General features: G+C 49.8%; 1 protein-coding gene and 1 long non-coding RNA gene across 8 annotated transcripts in view; both read right to left on the bottom strand.

The window, feature by feature from the left end:
- The window catches only part of RALGDS (ral guanine nucleotide dissociation stimulator), a 103,324-nt gene that overhangs the window by 32,601 nt on the left and 46,646 nt on the right, over positions 1-24,077 (bottom strand). The window contains exons 1-2 of one of the 7 annotated variants that reach the window (XM_044992214.1): positions 9,239-9,611; positions 8,288-8,365 (exon numbers count right to left, since the gene is read on the bottom strand). The exons of 2 other annotated variants lie outside the window; for them this stretch is intronic. In XM_044992214.1, coding sequence (XP_044848149.1) covers positions 8,288-8,365; positions 9,239-9,424 — 264 coding nt within the window. In that variant the 5' untranslated portion in view covers positions 9,425-9,611. Of the gene's footprint in view, positions 1-8,287; positions 8,366-9,238; positions 9,612-24,077 lie in introns of those variants that run through there. 4 more of the 7 variants (XM_044992212.1, XM_044992209.1, XM_044992210.1 and 1 more) reach the window with 4 other exon arrangements.
- LOC123352324 lies at positions 14,791-16,453 on the bottom strand. Its single transcript, XR_006574140.1, has 3 exons — positions 16,251-16,453; positions 15,202-15,295; positions 14,791-14,995 (listed from the first exon to the last, which is right to left on the bottom strand). It is a non-coding gene; the product is annotated as an uncharacterized LOC123352324 (long non-coding RNA).

The following is a 24,077-nucleotide window of genomic DNA, read 5'->3' on the forward strand; positions in this document are numbered from 1 at the left end:
GTGTGTGTACACACACACACACACACACACGTTCTCTGAAGTTAATTCAGGTTAAAAACAAACAAACCACCAAAACAAACAAATCTATTAAACTGAAAACATCAACCTCAAACAAACAGGCACCCAGAGCGGACTCTCAGGTTTCGCGTCACTATGGAAACACGTTCACTATAAAGAGAGGGGAAATCTCAGTGGTTTTGCTCTGTCATACAGAAAGACATTCTGCATTACGGGTAGGGAACACTTTAAAAGCCAGATTTCCATACAGGCATTCTGCTCAGCTGTTATTTGTTAAAATGTGGTTAACAGAGAGAAAAGCAACTCTAAAAATAACACCTCAGCATTCCAGATTAAGTCACCACCAATGACTTTCCTATTAAATCTGCTTCGTTTGCAAGTCAAAACAAATTTTTCTTCTCTCCCCCACTCTCCCAAATGCCGGCACTGAAAGCTCAGCCTTGGTGTCTGGAAATTTAAGCTGTGTTTTTCCTGCTTCCTACAATATCATCAGCATCAAGGACCAAGGAATCAGAATTTAGCTGGGCAGCTGCAGTCACAGTGCACAATTCAGAAAGCCGCCCGGGAGCCAAAGAGGCCATTTCCCTCTGTACAGTCACATTCTGAGATGAACCCAGTCAAAAAAGACCAGCTGAGTAATAAAAACAAACCCATTGTTGTTTAGTTATGCAAGATAAATATGCATTACACATGCATGTATGCCAGCTCAAAGCTCTGACAACACTCTGACAATGCCAGCTGTTACGTTACTGCCGCTCCTCAGGTATGTCTGGTAGTTATTTCATGTAAAATAACTGTCCTATTAAAACCAAAACAAACTGCAGCCCTGGGAACACGTGCACTGTGTTCATTAACTAATTAGTATTTGCATGGCACTAAAGGAAAGAGCCATAGACACGTTCCATGTTATCGCCAAGTTACAGTTATTTCCTCATAGTGCAGTAGCGCCAGAGGGTTCCGGCCACATTGTGCTAGGCGCTGCACAAACACATAACGAAGGCAATCCCTGCCCCAGAGAGCTAACAATCCGTTACCAGCGTTGCCCAGTGATTAGTCTGGAAAGGAGCTCTCTTCTCTCCATTTCTATGGCACAAGAGAACCCATGGCAGGACAGCAGAGAAAGCAAATCCTCACCCTTTTCAAATCAGTCTGATCAGACTAGAGGGCCCTCACTCGCAAAAAAAAAAAACTTTATAGACAGGAACAACTCCATCAAAGTCAGCGGGGCTGCTTACATATTTATTTTTTGCTAACTGTATGTATTGAAACTAGCTATTAAAAGAGCTAGAGAGACAGCTCACCAGCTGTCCCCAGAGACATACCCTTTCCTACCTGGGGGAGGGGCGGATGACATTTAAACACACAATTTAGCCCTGAAGCCTAGAACTTGGTTTTCACTTCCCCCCCTCTTCATAGTCAGCCTGAGCTGAACCAATCAAGCAGTGGTGGATCCATTTACAGGGCAGGAAACTAGGGACAGTTCCACAGAACCAGCTGGTGTTACTTTGTTCTCTTTTGCGGTGTCTCTTGCTTTCTTTAATTGCATTGGGAGCAATGTCCAAGTGTATCTTTATTGCAGAGGGAGCCCAATGTAGTGCATTGTGGGTAGGGCATGAATTGAACAGGCACATGACACCAGGATTTAACAGCACTTTCTGGAAGCTGCTATGTGAGCTTCTAAAAGGGGCTCAGATTTCCATTGTTTTAAACAGTGTTTCTAGACTTGGCAGGGCTGTCTTCCCATGTTTGCAGACAGCCTGAGGCAACAGCTCTAACAGTTTTGTCTTCACTGCACAGTTAATCCAGGCTCTTACCTGGGATTTAGCCCTGTATCCTCTACCATCCACACAGAAAAGCCTCTGACCCAGGTTTGAAGGTGCTTTATGCTAGTTTACTCAGGTGGAGGGATGGGTCAAAGCTGAGCTCTGCTCCAGTCTATCCACTTTGCAGTAAGGATGGGAGCAATCCCGCAGCTCCCCCCGAAAGACAGACAAGTTCACCCTCAACTGATTGTGCTGAGCACTCTAGGATTCTTTCCCAAAGCATCATGGGATACAGCCCCAGACACACGGGGCAAGGACATAACTAGTGAGGTCACAGTAATGCGAGAAGGGCCTTGCAGTGGGGATGCTAGGCTGACCCAGGTGCCAGTCACCCAGATTAGCAGTGCAGTGAAGACACAACCTGAGGGTCTGATGCAAAAACCTACTGAAGTCAATAGGAATCTTTCCACTGATTTCAATGGGCTTTGGATGGGGCCCACCTCGAGAGGTGTTAACTGCATCCATCCAGCTCAATAGGATGTTAACCCTGAGATGTTAACTATGACAGTTTAAGCAGCAAGCCCACTTAACCATTTCACCACTGACCAGTTTGGATGTGTCTGTTAAGATGTAGGATTGAACAGTTTAAATGTAGATTAAACAGAAAACTTGCCCCTTGCAATAAAACCCTGAATGTATTCTCCAGATAACCAACACCGAGTTAAAGCTGGGGGGGGGGGGAGGATATTGGGGGGGTGGGAAAGACACTCAAACAAATCAGTTTTACATTGCAGTGCACTGCTGCTTACATTGCAAAGAGAATGGCTCTCTGGGGCTGTTTGGATAAACCGCTTTGAGCATCATATCAAACTTTTTAAATTAAGTCACTTTTACGTAGACTGCAAACAATCTGGACCGTCAACTCTTTGGGGCAGGGACATTATCTTTGGATCTATAAGGTGCTTGGCACATTTATAGCACCAGACAGACAATTTAATCCATTGATGGGATGTGTCCCATTACTCAGCATTCCCTTCGAAGGGTCTAGTTTCCCATATGAACACATTCCCATAAACTCCCTTTGCAGAAGCCATTATTCGGAAAAGATGCACAAATTCCACCACAGACCGAGCGCACGCTGGAATTCCACCTCCCAGAAAGCAAAGCCATGGGTAAAATGCTCTCCCCACATGCAGCCAGCTCAGCCGGCATTGTATCCAAATCCCATTCCTTAGCAATGGCTTTTCCTCCCCCCTTGCTGGGTCCATGGGAGATGGAGATATTTGTGAGCTGCAATAGCCCCACAGCGCTGCAAAACCACAGTCCTCGTATTTATACAACTGCCTGAAAAGAAGAGCCACTGGGCAGCTCTGACTGCAATGGTGCTGGAGAAAGTACAGATTAGGCGGACACTGGGCCTTTAAATGTGGTCTGGCGTGACCTAAATAAGCTCCTAACTGCTGCTTCAGTTATATGTCCTGCACACGGGGGGGGGGCGGGGGAGGAGGGAGAGATGGGGACACAGTGACTGGCAATTAGTCAAAGTGCCAGAAAGGATGGGCCTGCCCATCGAAATGCCATTTCAATGACAAGCCCAGCTGAAGTGCAATGGAGGAACATACCGTTCGCTAGCACTGCTGGACTCGCTGGCAGTGGGTGACAATCACAGCCCCCAAAGGGAGAGCCAGGCTTCCTAACACCCAATGGTACCAAACCGGCACAGGCATCCCTTTGTTATCCCATTAAGAAATCTCTCTGTGAGCAGATCCTGTTCCATCCCCGAACAGTAAACAGCCAATACTCCTTCGCCCCTCCCCTCTCTCTAACTGAGGTTTGACCTCATGGCTCTATGGCAATGCCCTAAGCACGAGGAAGGAAGCACTGGAATGGGTTCCCTAGGGAAGTGGTGGAATCTCCATCCTTAAAAACCTCTAAGGTCAGGCTTGGCAAAGCCCTGGCTGGGATGATTTAGCTGGGATTGGTCCTGCTTTGAGCAGGGGGTTGGACTAGATACCTCCTGAGGTCTCTTCCAACTCGAATCTTCTATGAGTCTAAGGAGTGAAGGAGATTCTGTAACACACCCCAATAGGGGACATAAAACTAGCCCTCTGCAAGGGACATCAGTCTTGGTTCTCCTCCCACAGGTTCCTCCTACTCTGCCCCAGCTCCTCAATATCAGCTTACAATCATACGGCCTGGGCTTTATCTCGGCTTGGTTTCTGGAGAACTAAAAGGTAGTTACATTATACTTCAATCAAATCAAAGCCGGCTACTATTTATTATCTGTATTCCAGGAGCTCACTGTGCTAGGGTTGGTGCAAACAACTAAAAAACAGTCCCTGCCACAAAACCCATTGCAGTCAATGGAGAGACTCCTCTTAGCATCAATGGCCTTTGGATCAAGTCCTCTGAGCCTAAGTCACCGGTTCAAATCCAACACTTGGGTGCTACTGATCTGGGCAGATGTGATGTGAATTTGACAGTATCCAGACCCCAATATCACTGGAACGACTCAGTCCTAGTAATCTCACCTGGGAGGCCAAGGAATAAGTGGCCAGGCCAGGCTGAGCACCCACAACTCCTTCCTCATCCCTGCCAGGTGATCCCCCTAGGGCAGGGCAGAGGCATGATGGAGGGGTGGGTGGGGAAGCATGAGCCTGCGGATAAAGAAGAGGTTTCCGTTTCCAGGGCTGCCAATCCAGCACTTAAATCCATTTACACCCCAAACAGAGCCAGGCTCTGGAAGGTCTCTCCCTCCTATGGAAACCGAGACAGCAATCTCCAGGTAACACGATCCTTATACAAACATACTTGGAAGCCTCTCCCCATCCCGCTTTAATGGTATCAAACAAAAAAATCCTGCCTGCCCGGCTGTTTATGTTCTTCTGCACTTGTGCACACAATCATCACCATCTCAGCCCGCTTCGCAGCCGGGGCTGCACCTTTTGGAACAGCGCCAGAAGGTAGATCCCCATCCAGGAAATACCAGCAGAATAGTGCCCTGTGGGCTGCAGGAGACATACCGCGCTGCAGCTCGAGCTCAGAGGAGAGCACTCTGTGCAGACAGGATCTCTGCTCCCCAAACCTAACATGGGAGGCCAGGGGAAGAGAGGTTTCCTCTCCCACAAACAATACCACATGAAGCACTGGTCCCATGAGCAATTCACGGTATTGACGCATCAGCTAACAGCAGCAGGCCTCTTTTTATTGTCCATAGTATAAGTACAGCCTGGGTAGCAACCGTACAACGTAAGAAGATGCAGCATGTGTGTATAACAGAGCCTGAATGGAGACATCAAGATGATGTCTTGGAGATGGTACAGATAGTGTGGGATTGCTTGCTCCATAGGCATCAGCAGGAGATCTGCTGAAGCCAGGAGGAGAATACACACTTAGCCTGACGAACAGCTTTTCATGAATCCCCATTATAAGCACTGTTCCTTTGTTGGACCAGGTGATGAAGCTGTGGCCCAATGCATAGAAAATGTTTGAGCCAGGAATGCACAAAAGCCAAGTCTGGAAAAAAGGGTTTTTGGCCATGTGTTGATGAATACATGGTAAACTTCTAGCTTGGACAAGGTGGATGTAGTTTTAACATGTATTAGCAGGCCAAGGTAAATCCTAGGCTCTCCCCTGACCCTTAATTACAGGGATTCTTCATGCATCCACAGGCATTTAGAGCCAGATTATCAATGTTTTTCTAACTTCCATTCACAGTCCATCAATAGGCAGCAAGTTTAAAACATAAGGAAGAACTTCTTCACAGAACACGCAGTCAAAGGCATGCGTCTGACGAAGTGGGTATTCACCCACGAAAGCTCATGCTCCAATACGTCTGTTAGTCTATAAAAGGTGCCACAGGACTCTGTTACTTTTTCCAGATCCAGACTAAGACGGCTACCCCTCTGATACTAGCCAGCCTGCGGAACTCATTTCCAGGGGAGATTGTGAAGGCCAGAAGTATAACAGGATTCAAAAAAGAAAGAATGAGAAGTTCATGGAGGGTAGGTACATCAATGGCTATTGGCCAAGTAGTCAAGGACACAACCCCATGCTCTGGGTGTCTCTAAACCTCTGACTGCCAGAAGCTGGGACTGGACAACGGGATGGATCACTCAATACGCTACTGGGCTAGATAGACCATTGGCCTGACCCACTATGGCTGTTCTTACGTCTCCAAGACGGATTGATAGATAAGAACGATACACATCCACACAGCCCCTGGAGAAAGAACTCAGTTTCAGTCCCCAGAGCAACTTCCTTAGCAGCAGCCTGGTGTGACTAAAAGCAAAGATGAAGTTGCCACAACTGCACTGATTTAACAGTTTGCCATTCTCCAGCTGTTCGGTCACAACACAGAAACACTCACTCAAAGAGGAACGAATAGGCCCTTATACAATACAATCATAACAGCAGCAATGTCAAAGCATATTCCTTCGGAGGCCCGCCAAGCCATTTCCTAGCCTTAATCCACAACACCCCTCTTAGGTATGTAGCAATATGGCCATGTTATCAATGGGGAAACTGAGGTACAGAGAGGGGGGGTGACTTGTCAATGCTCAAAGAGGGAGGGAGTGGCAGGAATAGAACCCAAGAATCCTGATGCCGAGTCTATGGTTCTAACCACTAGACGACTCTCTTTCTGCCAATCAACAAAAAGGAGAAGTACTGAGATAAATCCTCTGATCAACTGGGGGGCTCTTTATTTGGGGGGCGGGGGAAGAGGGGAGGGGCAATCACACCAAACAAATATCCAAGCAAGTGTCTCCTTCACTGTTTTTACCATAAGGCTGCCAGCAGGGGGTGATGCAAGCCAGCTCTGTTCCAACACCATGCCCCCAATCCCCCTTTTCCAACCCCTGCTGCGAGTCCTGGGGTCCTGCCAAACTTCTGAACTCCGAGACCCGAGCCAGAGTGCACGAGGGCTTCAGTACGCTCAACCGTTTTCCCACCAGGAGAAGCGCCATGAGCAGAACGGCGCCCCCCCCCCCGCCCCCTTGCGCCAAATACTCTCCCAGCCAAGAGCCAGGCTCCGCAAGCACAGGGGTATCTGCCAGACATAACAAGAAGCAGATGATGTGCTCTAAACAATGTCACTACACCCACCCCTCAGAGAGAGAAGCAGGAGGAAGGGGGAGGGAAGGAAAACAGACTCAATGGTGCGTTTGTGAACTTTCTACAATGTTGACAGGGCCAGTTTCTAGAAAACCTGCCATGGGGCAGGAGGACCAGACAAGCAAGGCCTGGGGTGACACAGACAACATCCCAAGAAGCCTCTTTCCTATCTGGGATTTTGAGAGACCAGGGCTCTACATGGGCAGGGAGCTGTTCAAGGAAGTTGCCTCTGCCATGCGGACTGGCTGTTAATCGCAGTGCTAACTACTCTGCCCTGTAACCTATTTAAATCTGGCCTTCCCTCCCTCCCCAGCTATCTGTGCAGTAATCCCAAAAGTTTTAATGGTGATCCACTCTCCAGCAAGCCAGATCCAGGGCTGGATAAGCATGGGTGGGGTGGGGTGTAAGTCCTGATGGAAATGGATCTTGCTGACCCATTCTGGTTTGAATCTCTTCATCACTACTGGGCCACACTTCAACTTCCCCCCTCCCATCAATGGAAGGAACCAGACAGAATGAATGAGCCAGCTGTGAAACACAGCATGAGTTACCCAGGGATGGGTGGAAGGTCCCTGAACTCTCACCACTGAGCCAAAGCCACTGTCCTAGTGAATGAATGGCACTGTGCTCTTTTTGACCCAGAGGACTGAGAAGTGGTTGATGGGCATAGTGCTGCTTGCAGAGACATACCAAGGGATGCTTTGTGGGTCTCCAACATTGACCTGAGAGCCCCCCTGTTCCCTTCCTGTGTTATGCTATGCCAACTCCCTTCCCTGAACCTCTCATTTGATCAGGGTCCCCAATGTTTTCCCAACACGTGAAGGTTTCATAACCCAACTCCTTGTTGACAAAAAGCAGCCACTACTCTACCGGCTGTTTTGTGCATCACACATCCCCCTAGAAGGGCAGGCACAATTCCCACCAGCAAACCCTGGATCTGAAGTCAGCAAGAGCTGCAAGGGGCTGGTGCTACATAGAAAGGTCCAGGATCTTGCCCTAGAGTATGGCAGTTCTGCATCCTCCACTGAGTGTCCTACTAGGCCAATCCCCATGGTCTTCCTCACCATGGGGGAGGATGCTAGGGTCCTTTCTTTGCAACCTGGACAGGCCCAAAGCCGTCACAGGAAGCCAGAGACTGAGCAGATGTACTGCAAGCCTCCAGCAGGATGCCAGACTCTCAAATAAAATATTTAAGAGGTCCTGATTCTAGCTCTCTGCTCCCTTCCGCTAGCTGCATCAGATGGCGCGCATTTCTCTGGTTTCTCCTAACAGATATTCCAGCTTGACAGCAAGCCTGCCAGAAGGATAATGGCATAAGGGAGAGTAAAGAGATCACAGAGGGCAGCTATTTACCCACTCCTAGATAAAGGCAAAAAGTGCTGCCAAAATACCTTCAACTGTGCTCCTCTCCTTCCCAAACAGCCTGCACCATATGCTCCGGCCTCCCTCGCCATGCCAGGGCTCAGCTTCTGAGCATCAGATACACAACACAAGCCAGCATCAGAAACACGCTAGGCAGAGACTGTGCAAACTCATAGCACCCGCAAGCCAAGCCAGGCATCCCTATCCTGAGAAAAGGGAGCATGCACATGCACCGCTGCTGTGAGGAGTAAAGTTACACCACACACTCCCCAATGGTTACCTGCACTGTAAAGCAGGTAAGGACCCCCAAGTGGTTTTTAGCCATCATGTCAATAACTCAGAGCACCAAATCTCAGGGGGAATCTGTCTTCTATGAAGCGAGTGTTGTGTGGGAAGGGGGGAATGAAACACAAAGCCTGTAAGTCAGGGGTAGGCAACCTATGGCAGCCGTCATGAGCTGATTTTCAGTGGCACTCACACTGCCCGGGTCCTGGCCACTGGTCCGGGGGGCTCTGCATTTTAATTTAGTTTTAAATGAAGCTTCTTACACATTTTAAAAGCCTTATTTACTTGCCATACAACCACCCCTGCTGTAGGTGAATCCTGGGGCAGGCGTTCACAGGGTCTAAACCAGGGGTGCTCAATAGGCAGACAGGGGCCAAAGCCAAACTACCAGGTGCTTTTGAACAGACACCGAAATCTTATTTACTTATTATTACTGTGGGGGGGGGGCGGGTTACGATGATTTTCTCTGGTGTCTGGACTCAGACAAAAATAATAATTTACTGCCCCGGTAAAAGCACAGCGTCCCCCGGACTGAGCTCTGCTGAGAGCCACCAACTCGTTGCACGAGTGACCCACCCGGGCGCTCCGGCTGCCGCCCCGCGGGGAAGCGAGACTCCCCCCCGGGCCAGGCTCCCGCGCCGCCCCGCGGGGAAGCGAGACTCGCCCCGGGGCCAGGCTCCCGCGCCGCGCCTCACCTCCAGCGGGGGCAGGTCGGGGTCGAGCTGGGTGAAGCTGTGCAGGACCACGGGGCTGCCGCTCTCGCCGGCCACCTCCAGCCTCACGCCGTCCCACAGGCTCCGCATCCTCCGCGAGCCCTCGAACATGGTCTCCGGGCTGCCCGCCCCGGCATCGCGCCGCTCCGCCCGCGCTCGGTTCACCATGGGCGCCACCGGGCCGCTAGCCCGCCATCGGGACCCGCCCGGCCCGGGCTCGCTCCGCGGGATCCTCGCCCCGAGCAGCCGGCGGCTCCCGGCTCCCTGCGGGTTTGCCAGGCACGGGGCAGCCTGGCCCCACCCACACGTGGGAGAAGCCCCGAGGTCGGCCCGCCCCGCCCCGCCGCGGCGCTGGAGCTGGGGTGGGCCCTGCCGGCTGGAAGGGGAAGGGCAGCCGCGCGCCTCGGCCCCAGGCGGAGCCGCGGGAGCGGAGACTCCGGCAAGGACGGGAGTCGCTCACCGCAAACCAGCCCCGCCGGAAGCTGGAGCGGCGGGTTGGCAGAAGAGCTGAGCGCGGGGGGGGAGCTGCTCCGAGCCCTGTTAGAAACAGGGCCCTGGCCTGATGCAGGTGCCTCGATGGGAGAAGCTCAGCGCTTGGGAGAAACTGGCCCCAGCTGTGAGCGATGATGAGCCCTTGAAAATCTGACCCTGGCAGGGAGCTTAAAGGGCGAGAGACACACAAGAGAAACCGGCACAGAGAGAGGCCGGGCTGGTCTGCCTTGGAAGAGCTGCCCTCCTGTAACTCAATCTATTTAAAATCACTCTAGTCACAACAGTGGAGGCTCTGCTGGAGCCAGATTTAAACCCCTTCACGCCTGGTTTATGGTGATTTAATTTATCTTGGTAAATTATCAAATTAAACTCAATCAAGTAAGCGAAGACTATAAACTCCTTGGGGCCTGTGTTTGTACAGGGCCTAGCACAATGAGGTCCTGGCCTAGGACCGAGGTCCCTACGTGATACAGTAATAATAATAATTCAGTTTAAGGACATGTTCATTAGTGGTTTGCATGGGAGTCTAAATAGACTATAATTTGATTTATAGAAAGCGACAGAGAGTCCTGTGGCACCTTATAGACTAACAGACGTATTGGAGCATGAGCTTTCATGGGTGAATACCCACTTCATCACATCTGATGCATCCGACGAAGTGGGTATTCACCCAGGAAAGCTCATGCTCCAATACCTCTGTTAGTCTATAAGGTGCCACAGGACTCTTTGTCGCTTTTTACAGATCCAGACTAACAGGGCGACCCCTCTGATACTTATGATTTGATTTAGTTACACCATTGCAACCTTTGTAATATAGACCAGACCAGAGAGAGAGATTAACCCGTAGCACCGTGCATGTTCAACGCACTGAACAATCACATAACTCCCAACAGTCCCTGCTTTTGGGGGGACTGTCCTGCTTTGACCCTTGAAACCCCACGTCCCAGCTGAAGCAGCTCCTGTCCCACAGGGCTGGTTGGGCATGGCTCCCCACTCTGGGCTTTGCAACCTGGTCCCTGGTGCACAGGGTTTCAGTGCTATTCGGGTTTGGCTTGGACCCCCTGATGTGGGGGGGGGCAGGGTAGTCACCAGGCAAAATTTGAGTAGCACCATGCACTCAGATTTGGCCAGGTTGCCCTGCAGCCATCAAGGGGCTGGGCCAAACCTGAGCAGTGCTGCAACCCTGTGGCGCCAGGGACCAAGTCACAACGGCCGCAGTGGGGAGCCGAGCCCAGCCAGCCGCATGGGACAGCCGCTGCGGAGTGAATCCAGGACAGGCTCGCTCTGCAATTGCCTACCCCGCGGGCAGCACCTGACACACACACCTCCCACCCCCGGGGGGCAGGACCTGTCCCACTTTAGCCACTGGAAATGTTGGGAGGTATTATGCAATCAGTAACTACCGAGGGCTGTCCACTTCTGAAGCCGATCACAGCCAGTGCCACCATTGTTCAGAAGAGGAAGCTGAGATACAAGGAGGTGAAATAACTTGCCCAAGATCTCCCAGCAAGTCAGTAACAGGATTGGGACCATTGGTCTGATCCAGCATGGCCTGTCCTAGGTGCCCTCTGTGGGTGCAGAAGGCCTGAGAGCAGAAGCAATTCAGTCCTGCTGTACCAGAGATCAAGGGGCTAGAGGTGAAGACTCCTAGGCAAATGGGTTACAGCAGGGCTGAATTTGACCCAGTACATGGTTCATGATGCCAGGGGGTTGTGGATCTTAACCAATGGGCTCTGAGCCCCCAAACAAATGCTGAATCCACATATTGTAACTATTATTAAGTACAAAGAGAACCAGGCAAAACTGTTCATTAGCTGTCACTGTTGCTAAAAGGTGCAATCCTGCAAACATGGAGTCCCAATCCCAAGGTCAGAAACTGACTTTCATGTCTGAGTTTTTCAAACAGCTGAAAGAATATTAAATGCTTTGTGTATTCAAAACCCCACAGCCATATTACCTAGGAGAACATCAGGCTGAGATAAGTACATCCAGCTGTATTTTTAGATTAGCACATCAGCAGTTGGAAGCTTCTGCCAGGAAGATGAGTAAAGAAAGGGTTAACAAAGCCAACACTAAAGTGATAATGATTCAACTTGAAAGTTAACAGCCCCCTGAGATGAATGAGAGTAATCCATGCAATTGCCCCAGCTATCTGCAGACTCAAAATGGACAATGGTGGATCAGTTGCCACTCTGAAAGGTTAGGACACTGGAAGGCTAGAAATTTTTCCTTGTGTTCTTAAACTCCAATTTAGGTATGTTAACAAAGAGAGAAAATGCAGGAAACCAGCAGAGACCCTGAACCTACAATCAACAGACTTTTCCTCCTTTTTGGGTTTGAACGCAGTCCTGTCAACATCTGGAAGTTATAAATACGGACACATGGGGAGGTGAACAGGGGCACTCCTTTGAAATCGGTTGGGTGGGTATTTTTTTTATAGGGACTCAGTAGAAAAAAAGAGAGATTTTGCTTAACACACAGAAAGTGTCCCTCCTAAATAGAGCGAGTTGGCAATCCATGTGTGTGATTGCTAAAATTCATGGCTCTAAGCCAGGGTTAGGCAACCTATGGCACACGTGCCGAAGGCGGCATGCGATCTGATTTTCAGTCGCACTCACACTGCCCAGGTCCTGGCTACCAGTCCGGAGGGCTCTGCATTTTAATTTAATTGTAAATGAAGCTTCTTAAACATTTTTAAAACCTTATTTACTTTACATACAACAATAGTTTAGTTGTATATTATAGACTTATAGAAAGAGACCTTCTAAAAATGTTAAAGTATGACTGGCACACAAAACCTTAAATTCGAGTGAATAAATGAAGAATCAGCACACCACTTCTGAAAGATTGCTGACCCCTGCTCTAACCAGTATCTAGATAGGCATGTGGTGAAGGTATATCTCCATATAATAATGTCCCTATTTCACAGAAGTGGAAAAGGCCTTGAAAGGCCATTGAGTCCAGTCCCCTGCCTTTACAGCAGGACCAAGTACTGTCCCTGACAGATTTTTGCCCCAAATGGCCCGCTCAAGGACTGAACTCACAACTCTGGGTTTAGCAGGTTAATGCTCAAACCATGGAGCTAGCCCTCCCCTCTAGCCCTCACTTCCTCACTGCATTGGTACAGCTGTGCTGCTGTAAGCTCTCTAGTGCAGCCATAGCCTTAAATTGTAAGTTCTTTGGGGCAGATACTGTCATTTTGATGTGTTTGTACAGCACCTTGCACAATGGGGTCCTGGACCATGACTAGGGCTCCTACACACTGCCACAATACAGACTAATAATAATAATCATCATAATCACTTTCTGTAGGCAGACCCCTGCCTTATGCAATAGTCTCCAGTTCAGCTGTGTTTGTCCTTTACCAAAAGATGCAGCTCCACTAGATGATTAATTTTTGCTGGTCCCTCAGTTGGCCACTAAAGACAGTTTCCCTGGAATAATCCTAATGATAATGGGTAATAAATAATACACGACAGGAAGTAAAGAACAAGGTTTTAAAAATAACTGGACGGTTTCCTCTCTGTTCTCCTGGGATTTTTCTGGGCCTGAAAAACAAAACACTCAAACCACAGTCACCGGCCCAAGCGCAGAACAGTTTCAGTGCCATCCCCACGCGTTCAACAGTTATGAACTTGCCCTCCCAAAATCATGAGATTATTAAAATGTTTCATGACTTTTATCCCAATTGGGGGTTCCTTACCTCCTACTTTTGATCATGTAAGATGCACTCAGATCACATTTTCATGACTTTCTTCATAACCATGAAGGCTAGAAATTTACTATTTTTTAAATGAGGCTTTCACATGACTCCAGGAGCTGGGGCTTTAAGAAAAACATGAAACATAACACTTGTGATAAAATGGCAACGCGGGTTTTACCCACAGCAGAAAGGTTTCACAGCACGTTGAGTACTTGGGCCTAACTGTGCTCCCACTGACATCTCTCCGTGGTAAAGCTCCTATTAACTAATATGGGACTAGAATTAGGCCAATGAGTAGGAACTGAGCATGGAAAATCCGTCCCTTTGTGTCCCTCTCTAATCAGTGCTGGAACTACACACACACACACATCTCCACTCATAGGCTAGAGCACCCACGGGGAAAAATTGGTGGGTGCTCTGCACCCACCGGCAGCTCCCGCCCCCCGCCACCTCCGCCTCCACCTCCACCTCCTCCCCCGAGCGCGCTGCATCCCTGCTTTGCCCCCTAGCTCCCAGCGCTGCCTGCCGCAAAACAGCTATTTTGCGGCGGCAAGGGCTGGGAGGGAGAAGGGGGAACACGGCAGGCTCGGGGACGAGGCTGGGATTTGGGAAAGGAGTCCAACAGGGGCAGGGACTTTGGGGAAGGGGTTGGAATGGGGGCAGGGATGGGGTGGAGTCGGGGCGGGGTTAGGGCACCCACCGGCACCAGGAAAAGTTGGCACCTATGTCTCCACTTATACGCCACCTCTCCTTGAGGCTGTGTCTGTGTGGCCCTGCTCTCCCTCTCCTTCGCTTCCTACCAGTTCCTCTTTTCCTTCCCTCCCTGCCTTGTGTGTTTCCTTTTCCCTTTGGTTATTCCTGTCTCCCTTCTTCTTCCCTCCTCTTTGCCTGCCATAGTCTTCCCCTTTCCCTGTTCATTTATCCGCCCCCAAATCTGTGCCCCACCACACCTGTGCCTCTCTCTCTAGTTCCTCTACTGCTCCCATGTCTTACTCCTCACGCAGTCTCTCACTCCAGGTTTCTTCATTTCCTCTCTCCTGGGGTATCTCTTCCCCCTGCCCCATTCCCTGGGGCCACTTTCCTCATGTCCCCCTTACAGAGCTCCCCCCCTCATCCTACTCCTAGATTTGGCCTATCTGTATAGCCCAGGGCTCTGTGTTGGCCTCCTCCAAACCCCCAGGGGGCACACTTTCTCTAATACAACCTACTGTAAACATTCCGGGGGGGAAGAGGTATTGAAAGGGTTGGTAGGAGGTGGCCACGTGGCCTAAGTCAGGTCCCTTAGCATTAGCACTGATCATCATCACCAGCGTTGCTTTGCAAACAATTTTAATCTCCATATGACCCCTGAGCATGGATCATCACTGCCACTTTACAGATGGGGAAACTGAGTCAGGTCCAGCACCCACTTTCCAAGCCAGGCCTCTGGATCACTCTGCGTCCGTCCGCCTCTTGACCCCTGCTTCTTCGAAGCACTAGACTGCGCCCAGGAAATGGTTCGTAACCTCACTCCTTGCACAGAACAATCAGCAAGACCAGGCTGCCTGGTGTAAGAGGGAATTTACATTAAACACACCAATGTGTTTATATCCAAACACTCAAAGAACAAAACCCATCCCAAGGAGAGAGTTCAAATCCCACAGAGACGATTTTAATCGCATTCAACCCCTCTGAGCCCCAGGTTTTTTTCTGAGCCTCTGATCTGTCCGATATTCCAACACTTTTCTACTGGCCAATCGGCACTGCTCACCTTCAGGACTGCATCAGTGTTTCTGTTCTAATCCTCGGGTGCCAGGCCTCAGGCTGGCTGGAGCAGCAGCACTTGGGGAGCTTATTTGAAGACACTATTATATTTAGAAACAAGGATTCAGCGTCCCCTCTCCCCAAACTGTACTTGCCCATTTAGCAATTTATTTTGGAGAGGTTAGGAAACCAGGTGATTGCCAATCCTCTGAAACGGCTCCCTGGCTCTCATACCAGTCTGCCATCCTGAGTCATTTAAGAACCTCTTCTTTTCTGTGGTTTGCATTCTCCTTACCTGACTGCCTTACAACATGCCACAGAGGGGGAAGAATGTCTAGTGGTTAAAGTGCAGAAGAGCACGGCTTTATTCCCAGCATTGCCACTGACTCACTGTGTGGTCTTGGACAAGTTTCTTAAATTGTCTGAGCCTCAGTGACCCCATCTGTAAAATGGGGGTGATGATACTTGGCTCCCACACTGGGGAAGTGGGAGCTGTGAAGCTCAATGCAGTAAAGGTTTTAAGATGGTTTGAGACAGAAGGTGCCAAACCCACACAAATAATGATCACGGACTGAGTATGCTGCTTTGTGTGTGGCCTCATCACCTCCCCACCCTGGAAGTTGCATACACACCACTCCAGTGGCCCCCAGATCCTGCAATAGACTGCCTAAGGGGCTGGCTGGGACCTCCCAGCACCAGGGTACCGTGGGGTGAGTTGAGGATGGGATCACAAAGCCGTCACTTTGTACCACTCAGCTTCTCTTAGTTTCCATTACAGCCTGATTGACGCTTTGTCACTGCGGAAGGGAAGGACGCAGAAAACAGACCCAGCCCTGCTGTGTCCCAGTCCCCAGGATAGCAGGGCCCTCTCTCGCAATCGGGTTTAAAGATTCATCGAGAGGCCCAAGTGTTTGTTTGAACTTCAGGACGAAACCATTGCAGCTGGGACAAGGGGGGCTGCAAACTATGGAGGGGGTCCAGAGGGCTCTGTCCTACTTCCCAGAAACAAGAGGAAAGGGGAAAATGGATTAAGTCAATGGAGACAGACACACCTACCTCAAGGGGAAAGAGGGAGCAATACATGACACATCTAAAGCTTGCCCAGACTGGCTCTCCAGACCTCACCCTGACTTCCCTGTACAGCTTTAACCTCCTGTGCTCTGCCCCTGCTAAGTGCTTTCCACCTGTTTGTATTTCCTACAGAACAAAACAATCCCACTGCAATCCTGCTCCTCACGCTGCATGGTCCTTGCTTTCCCATCCTGACGCTGGCTCAGCGAGTGACAAAGCCGCCCCCCGCCCCAGTGTGCCGTCATCACATGCCGATGCCTCACATGTCAATACATCGTTTGGACAAATCCCGCACATTCCCGTTGCCATACACTGACCCTTCGCCCCTTATCTGCATGCCCAAGTCTCTCCACCCAGGCAATGCACAATTCCAGAACGTCTGTTCATAGGGAACATTGGCATTGACAAGTCCTGATGCATAGGCTCATGTAACTGTACAAATATCTCAAGCAGCTGCCCTGGGCATGTACAGTGGTGTCTGAGTTATTCAATGTACATCTCCCTCAGGCCTCTGAAAACAAAAACGCTAACCGAGAGGAGCAGAGAATTCGGAACTCCTGTTCTCAGCTCTCCATTCAGGAGTGGACAGGCACGTACCATCTAATCCTAGGGGAGTGTCCCCCAGAATATTATCAGCTAGTGATGTCTGTTGCTTCAGAGAGTTTGATAAACTCCCAGGCTGAGAGGCAGCGTGGTCTAGTGGTGAATGCTGAAGGCTGGGCATCAGGCTGTCTGGGCTCTAGTCTCAGTTCTAGCACTAACTCACTATACGCGGTTGGATAGGTTACTTCAATGCTCTGTGTCTCAGATGTCGTCTTATTTTACCGGGGTGGTGGAGAGCTAACTTCATTGCTGCTTGTGAGGCACTCTGGATCATAGAATATCAGGATGGGATGGGACATCAGGAGGTCATCTCGTCCAACCCCCTGCTCAAAGCAGGACCAATCCCCAGGCAGATTTTTGCCCCAGAACCCTAAATGGCCCCCTCAAGGATGGAACTCACAACCCTGGGTTTAGCAGGATAATACTCAAACCACTGAGCTATCCCTCCCCCCAAAAAGCAATGAAGAGTTCTGTGGCACCTTATAGACTAACAGAAGTATTGGAGCATGAGCTTTCGTGGGTGAATACCCACTTCGTCAGATGCACGTGGTGGAAATTTCCAGAGGCAGGTATAAATATGCAGGCAAGACTGATTCTTGAAATTTCCACCACATGCATCTGATGAAGGGGGTATTCACCCACGAAAGCTCATGCTCCAATACTTCTGTTAGTCTATAAGGTGCCACAGGACTCTGTCGCTTTTTACAGATCCAGACTAACACGGCTACCCCTCTGATACCTCCCTGCAAAGGACTATGGAGTACAAAGTGTTATGAATTATAGCCAAGTCGTCTGTTCAGCTTGACTTGAACTGAATCCTGAACCAAAACTTTTTTGTTGTTCCATTTTATTTTAACATAATTCCATTTGTGCACCCCCCTGAATTCCCTGGTCCAAGCCAGGGCTGGACGATGTGCGTCAGAACACATCACACTCCCATCCCAACCAGCAACCCCAAAGAACAGTTTTAGGACTTGTTTACATAGGGAAATTCACTGGAATAAGAATGATGAAATAGCTCCTCTGGAATAAGTGTGTCTACATGGGAGCAATTGCAGAATTATGAATAGCTATTCCACTTTACATTCACATCCTATCTTAATCTGGAAAGTCTTTCCCAGGTAGACAACTCCTAATTTCATGAGCTACTCAGCCTCCTGTTTCAGATCTGAGAGGTCCGCACCATTCGACTCAGCCTCAGGTTCTGGGTGCTTCGCAGGACTGAACCTCTGAATCTTTTGAGCTGATTGGGATTCTCTGTTTTGCTGATTAAAAAGCCTGACTCTGGCTTTGTACTCTGTGCCCTTTGTACCCAGTGGCATATTATCCAGCTGGGATATATGGCTCCTCCTAAGCAAAGCCCCTGCCCCCACAGGCAGCCATGGACTGTGACAGTGCTAGCCCATTGGGAGCCCTCAGCAGGAATATTTTGGGGGCTCCTCCATAACACATACTAATGATTAATAGGGGGCCTCCTTGAGCTGCTTGGGGCCCTAAGCAATTGCTTATTCCTAGCGCCGGCTCTGGCCATTAAGCCACAAGTGCTAGCTCAGGAACTCAGTTCTCCTTCCAAGTCTCCATGAAGCATACAGACTGTCTCGCACAGCCAGACCAGCTCCTAATTACGGCCAGTGCCCAGAAGCAGCACAAGGAAGCATGCACCACCCCCAGACAGTCAGAATTCAAAAGCCCCTGTCTGACAGCGGTCCGTGTTTAATTTCTTTGGGCCCCCTGTACGCAGCTGGACTCCAACATCGCATGCAGAGGTTTCAAACCCCTCGAGTTGAGCCATAGGCTCATGATTATGCCATGGCTGTGTTTTTGCCTCCATGCCTGCAGTTTTTTCTGAACTTTTGTCTGTTCAGGTTCTTATACCAACCTCATCACTGAGCGCCTTCCAGGGCATTAAGTGACAATTTAAACCATTCTGTCCCAGACTCACTCACCCAAACATGCCAAAACCACCACCAACAGCCAACTAATCACAGTTTTGCACAACAGCTTTCATGCAGGTGCTACCTCTGGGGAGGTGCTCAGTGGCTATATAACAGCACACTGCAACACGACACAACTGTTATTAGGAGGGGAAGGGAAGATTATTTTAGCCAATGGAAACTACATGCAGAATTTAGAGAGGCACAATGTAGCTATTTACATTGGGATTTCTCCAGAAAACCAGAGATAACAGCCCTACTTTTGTGCAAAGTGTCATGGGATATTCTAATGGTTGCAAGAGGCCAGCGTGATGCATGTCACTGTGAATTTGTGATGCCTTTGTTTTCCATGCGTTATACATGCCCTATAACTTTATACGTCTAAGCACTCGCCCTGTGAGCACAGTTCAGCAGCCATTTTGATCTCAGGGCTCAGCCTGTTACACAGAAGAGACACACTGCGTTCTCCCCGGGAGACTTGACTTTTGTTCTTTCTTGTGCTGTTTTGCTTTAAAGGATGCTGTTAGCTTAACATCACCCTCCTCTCTGAACATTTTCATCTGTGCTTGTAACAGGTACCACCTAAAGCGACTACAACTGAAAGAAAATAGAGGACAAATATTTCCCCTCTATTGTTTGACAGTGATTTGTGTAGAGCCAGTTTCACTGTTTTCCCAGTTGAGCCACAGTCAGTTTTCCCTGTTGCTTACATGGGTCTTTCATACAGTAGCAAGGAAGAGAGAAATGTTTTTAATAGGAAAATGTGGTTGGGAAAACAGGAAAATTGGCAGGACAGGTGTACTACCTAAATACTTTAAATTCCATTTTCAAATTGAGACTGTCCCTTTACTCTAAAATGAAAGTAATTTCACACCGTGAGCACGTAGGATTTGTTCTTTTGTACAATGAAACCCAGATCGGGTGAACCTCAATGCTGCACTTGATCCAAGTGGTGACATCTCCATCTAACACCATGCTGAGCGATCGCAGGCCTGACTCAGACGGAATCATGTCAATTTCTCCTCCCCGTCATCATTTCCTGAAACTCCTGCGTGCTCCTTACAGGTCTCCCACTCAAGGAATGACAGAGCCCAACCCGGCTTATCTTAGCAGACCAGATAGCAACTCGAGGCTGTACAGATGCATGGAACAAAGTCAAGCTAGCTCCCGAGTCCCAGCTGCCTCATCATTTCCCAGAAGAAAGCCCAAGCTATACAGGCACTTACTGGGCACAGCTTATTTTCCCTTCCCCACCCACTAGGGACTAGAATCTATGGAGGATTTTCTAAGTACATTGCTATTTCTTCCCCTTATGTTGCATGACGGAGGGTGGGGGAGATAATGAGTGGAATGTACATGAGCAATATCTCCAATACAATAGTATTCACGATGCAAAAGTATGCACAGGTACAGCAATGACGGTAACCATCAACTGCCTGTGAAATATTGACCACAGCAGGAGATGCCAGCCCGTGGGCGAGTCTAATGGTCGCCGCGACCAAAGCAGGAGATTGTCTGGGTCTCACAGAGAAGCAGCTCTGTCTGGGCCTGATCCATCCAACGGCACGTGGGGTTTTTGGGGGGTGGGGGTGGGTTGGAATTGGAACCCATTCTTTCTGATTGATTCTACATAGTTCACCCTGTTCTCCTTCACCCTCTTCTTAACCAGCTGAGAGAGAGAATGGGGGAAGGGACTCAAGACTCCCCAGTGTGCTCCTGGTTCTGGGGCATTTTGACTGCATGAAACCGAAGCGAGAGATCGCTGTGAAGTCCAAGGAGCATTTTTGCCTGCAGCTGTCCTATAGGGTCCTTCTAACGTCTGTGGCTGCACAGTTCACACCGGATAAAGCTCTCCCACGCCCTGCACAAAGCCCATGTATATTACGGGCCGGGCCGGGCCCTCCCATCCCACAGTTCCAGTGGGCGGAAAGAGCATCTTCACTTCCCCACACGCTGCATCCAGAGGGGTAAACATTAGCCAAGTGCAAAGCTAATGGCTTGTTAAAACTCCCGCTCAGTTCAGTAAATCCAGCTTTTGGTTTCCAAGCCACAGTCCAACCAGAAGAGAAATATCCAGGGGGCATAAGAAGCTCTTCCCTGAACCACGCCTGCACCCTCCCCTCCATCTGGGCTTTTAGCACGGGCTTTGCAGTTGGTGAAACAGCTGGTGCTCTGGGTGATGGACTGGTTCAGCTGATCTGGGAAAACAGCCAACTTGACATAAGCCCCTCCTCCCCCGCTCCTCGAGCCAGCATTAGGACGCTGGGGGGCCCCCCACTGACTTTATCTTTGTGTGTGGGGGGGGTGTCATCCCCTCACTCTCACACAACCATCATCTTTAGCCTCTCTGCCCTCCTCCCCACCCCTGCTCGAAGCACTCAGACCACGGCACCTCCAAGTACAATTTGGGAACTGGCTTGCAAACTTGGGGGGCTGGCATGAGGCATGAATTGTGAGCTTGTGGGTCTGAGAAATCAGGCTCTGGCTCCGCTCTCCTCTCAGGAATATATTCAAGGGACGTGAGTACATTTTTCCAGCAAACCACATACAGCCAAAATGACACATTTAGCTGAATTGAGTAAAAGGAGAATCTCAGAAACAAGAGCCTTTGGCACCTGATCAGCTGAGAAACCCCATGGGACAAAGAAGAAACTTTGCTAAGCAGGGTAGGTGCCTGCCAGCTCCGCCCCGATGTTCTGTGTTCCATTCTGTTCTGATCTAGCCAGGTGGGAGGTGTGTGATGGAACCATTAGGAACACACACACACGCACATGGAGCGGACAGACAGAAAGGAGGGACGGTTTCGGTCTTCGTACGTGGTCTGATCTGAGCCCTGCTCTCCAGCTGTGGAACATTTCCGTGGTTCTATTCTTGGTGATGGATGTAGCAATCTCCTAGCTCTCTCAGCTGTCTCTGAATCTGCCCAGCCGGTGCATGGCACACTGGGTCTCACTTACAAGCCCACAAGGACCAGGGGGGCGCTCACCCTCTCAGCTCCTTGGCGTGGTAGCTGATCTGGTTGTATGACATTTCAGGGAGCTAGCGAGAGCTCCTGCCACCATGTCTCCCATAATAGGTGCCGTTTTGTTAGTCAACGTCCGCCCAGCGCCGGGAACCTGGCTCTGGAAGCGTTAGCAGTCGTGTTCTCTAGTCTCTTAGGGCATGGGGGAGGATGCAGCTCCACGTCTGAGCTCCAAGTAACAGTGTGAAATCGGTTATCCTCCAGGCCTGCCCTGCAGGTGGAACTGGGGCCGGTGAGAATGGCACCTCGGCAAACCTAGGACACCACTCAAGCACCTTCTCTAACATTCCTACAGCTGCAGTTACTGTCTGACCCCCTTCTGCAGGAGGGCACGGGGAGAGGGGCTTCTCTGGAAGCCACCAGTAACCCCCTAACACAGCAGTGCTCAAGCTTATCCTGGCACGTAAGCTGAATGGTTTTGGAAACTGAGGTCATTTCAAGTACGGAGTCAAATTAAGCAATGGGATCAAAGCAACTTAAAGGATGGCAGAGGAGGTGTCAGGTGCCGGCAGCAGCCCTGTAAGCATTTGGTGTTGAAGGAAACTCATTTAAAATGTAAAGCAATACCATAGCATTGTAGAAGGCAGGGAGCTCCCCCTAAGAGAGCTGACGGGATTTAAAGTGAAGAATGAAACCTTGCTGTTAGGCTTTGGTGGACTGAAAAGTGAAAAGCTGATGTGATATAAACCAAACACAGAGCGAGCGCATCCACAGCCTGGCAGGATTCAAACAGAGGTGCCTGAGGAGGGACTATGAAGCAGAGAAGAGAAAGTTACATGGTCTGACTCTAGTGGTTGAAGCACAGGACATGGAATCAGGACCCCTGCATTTTAGTCCTGATTCTGACACTGATTCGGGGTGTAACCATGGGCAAGTCACTTAAGACTCAAATTCATCCACACAGAATCATAGAAGATTAGGGTTGGAAGAGACCTCAGGAGGTCATCTAGTCCAGTGGTTCTCAAAGCTGGTCCACTGATTGTTCAGGGAAAACTCTTGGCGGGCCGGACCGGTTTGTTTACCTGCCGCATCTGCAGGTTCGGCCGATCGCGGCTCTCACTGGCCGCAGTTCACTGCTCCCGGCCAATGGGGGCTGCAGGAAGGGCAGTCAGCACATCCCTTGGCCTGTGCCACTTCCCACAGCCCCCATTAGCCTGGAGCGGAGAATCGCGGCCAGTGGGAGCCGCGATCGGACAAACCTGCAGACGCCGCAGGTAAACAAACCAGCCCGGCCCGCCAGGGGCTTTCCCTGAACAAGCAGTGGACCAGCTTTGAGAACCACTGATCTAGTCCAATCCCCTGCTCAAACCAGAACCAACACCAACTAAATTATCCCCGCCAGGGCTTTGTCAAGCCAGGTCTTAAAAACCTCTAAGGATGGAGATTCCACCACCTCCCTAGGTAACCATTCCAGTGCTTCACCACCCTCCTAGTGAAATAGTGTTTCCTAATATCCAACCTAGACCACCCCCACTACAACTCGAGACCACTGCGCCTTGTTCTGTCATCTGCCACCACTGAGAACAGCCGAACTCCATCCTCTTTGGAACCTCCCTTCAGGTAGTTGAAGGCTGCTATCAAATCCCCCCTCACTCTTCTCTTCTGCAGACTAAATAACCCCAGTTCCCTCAGCCTCTCCTCATAAGTCATGTGCCACAAAAATAATTTTTGTTGCCCTCCGCTGGACTCTCTCCAATTTGTCCACATCCCTTCTGGCAGTGCAGTGGCAGGTCGAAAACTGCGTGGAATTTTAAATGTCCTTCTGCAGTCATATCAATCCACACACAAAATCATTGTCTTTCATATGAAAATCAGAAAGGAAAACTAGTGTGAGAATCTGAAAGAGAAAGTTCAATGTAAAATGCAACTTCAACAGCAGCAGTGACAAAAAGCAATTAAGAAATGTAGTGATTTTAATATTCCCTGGTATTGTTAACAACACAGACAAGGGATGTTCCCTCCGCCTCTTCTACTTGCACTAAAAGAGGTTTCCACTGTGCAATGTTTTAGGAAGGGATGTTATTCTGGACGCCTTTCAACTGCAAGCAAGGCTTCTTTTCAGGTTCTTCCAATCAACACTGGACTCCAGTGGCAGAGGAACAAATTCACCTCTGACTTACACTGGGCAAACATGGAGTAACACCGCTGACACTGCATCAGTGTCACTCGCCCATACCGGTGTCACTGCAGTCAAGCAGTGCTGCCAACTCTCGTGATTTTAATCACAAGCCTTGCAATTTATGCTGTTTTTCT

Source organism: Mauremys mutica, chromosome 18 (genome assembly GCF_020497125.1).
Source record: "Mauremys mutica isolate MM-2020 ecotype Southern chromosome 18, ASM2049712v1, whole genome shotgun sequence".
In the NCBI taxonomy this organism is placed as follows: domain Eukaryota; kingdom Metazoa; phylum Chordata; order Testudines; family Geoemydidae; genus Mauremys; species Mauremys mutica.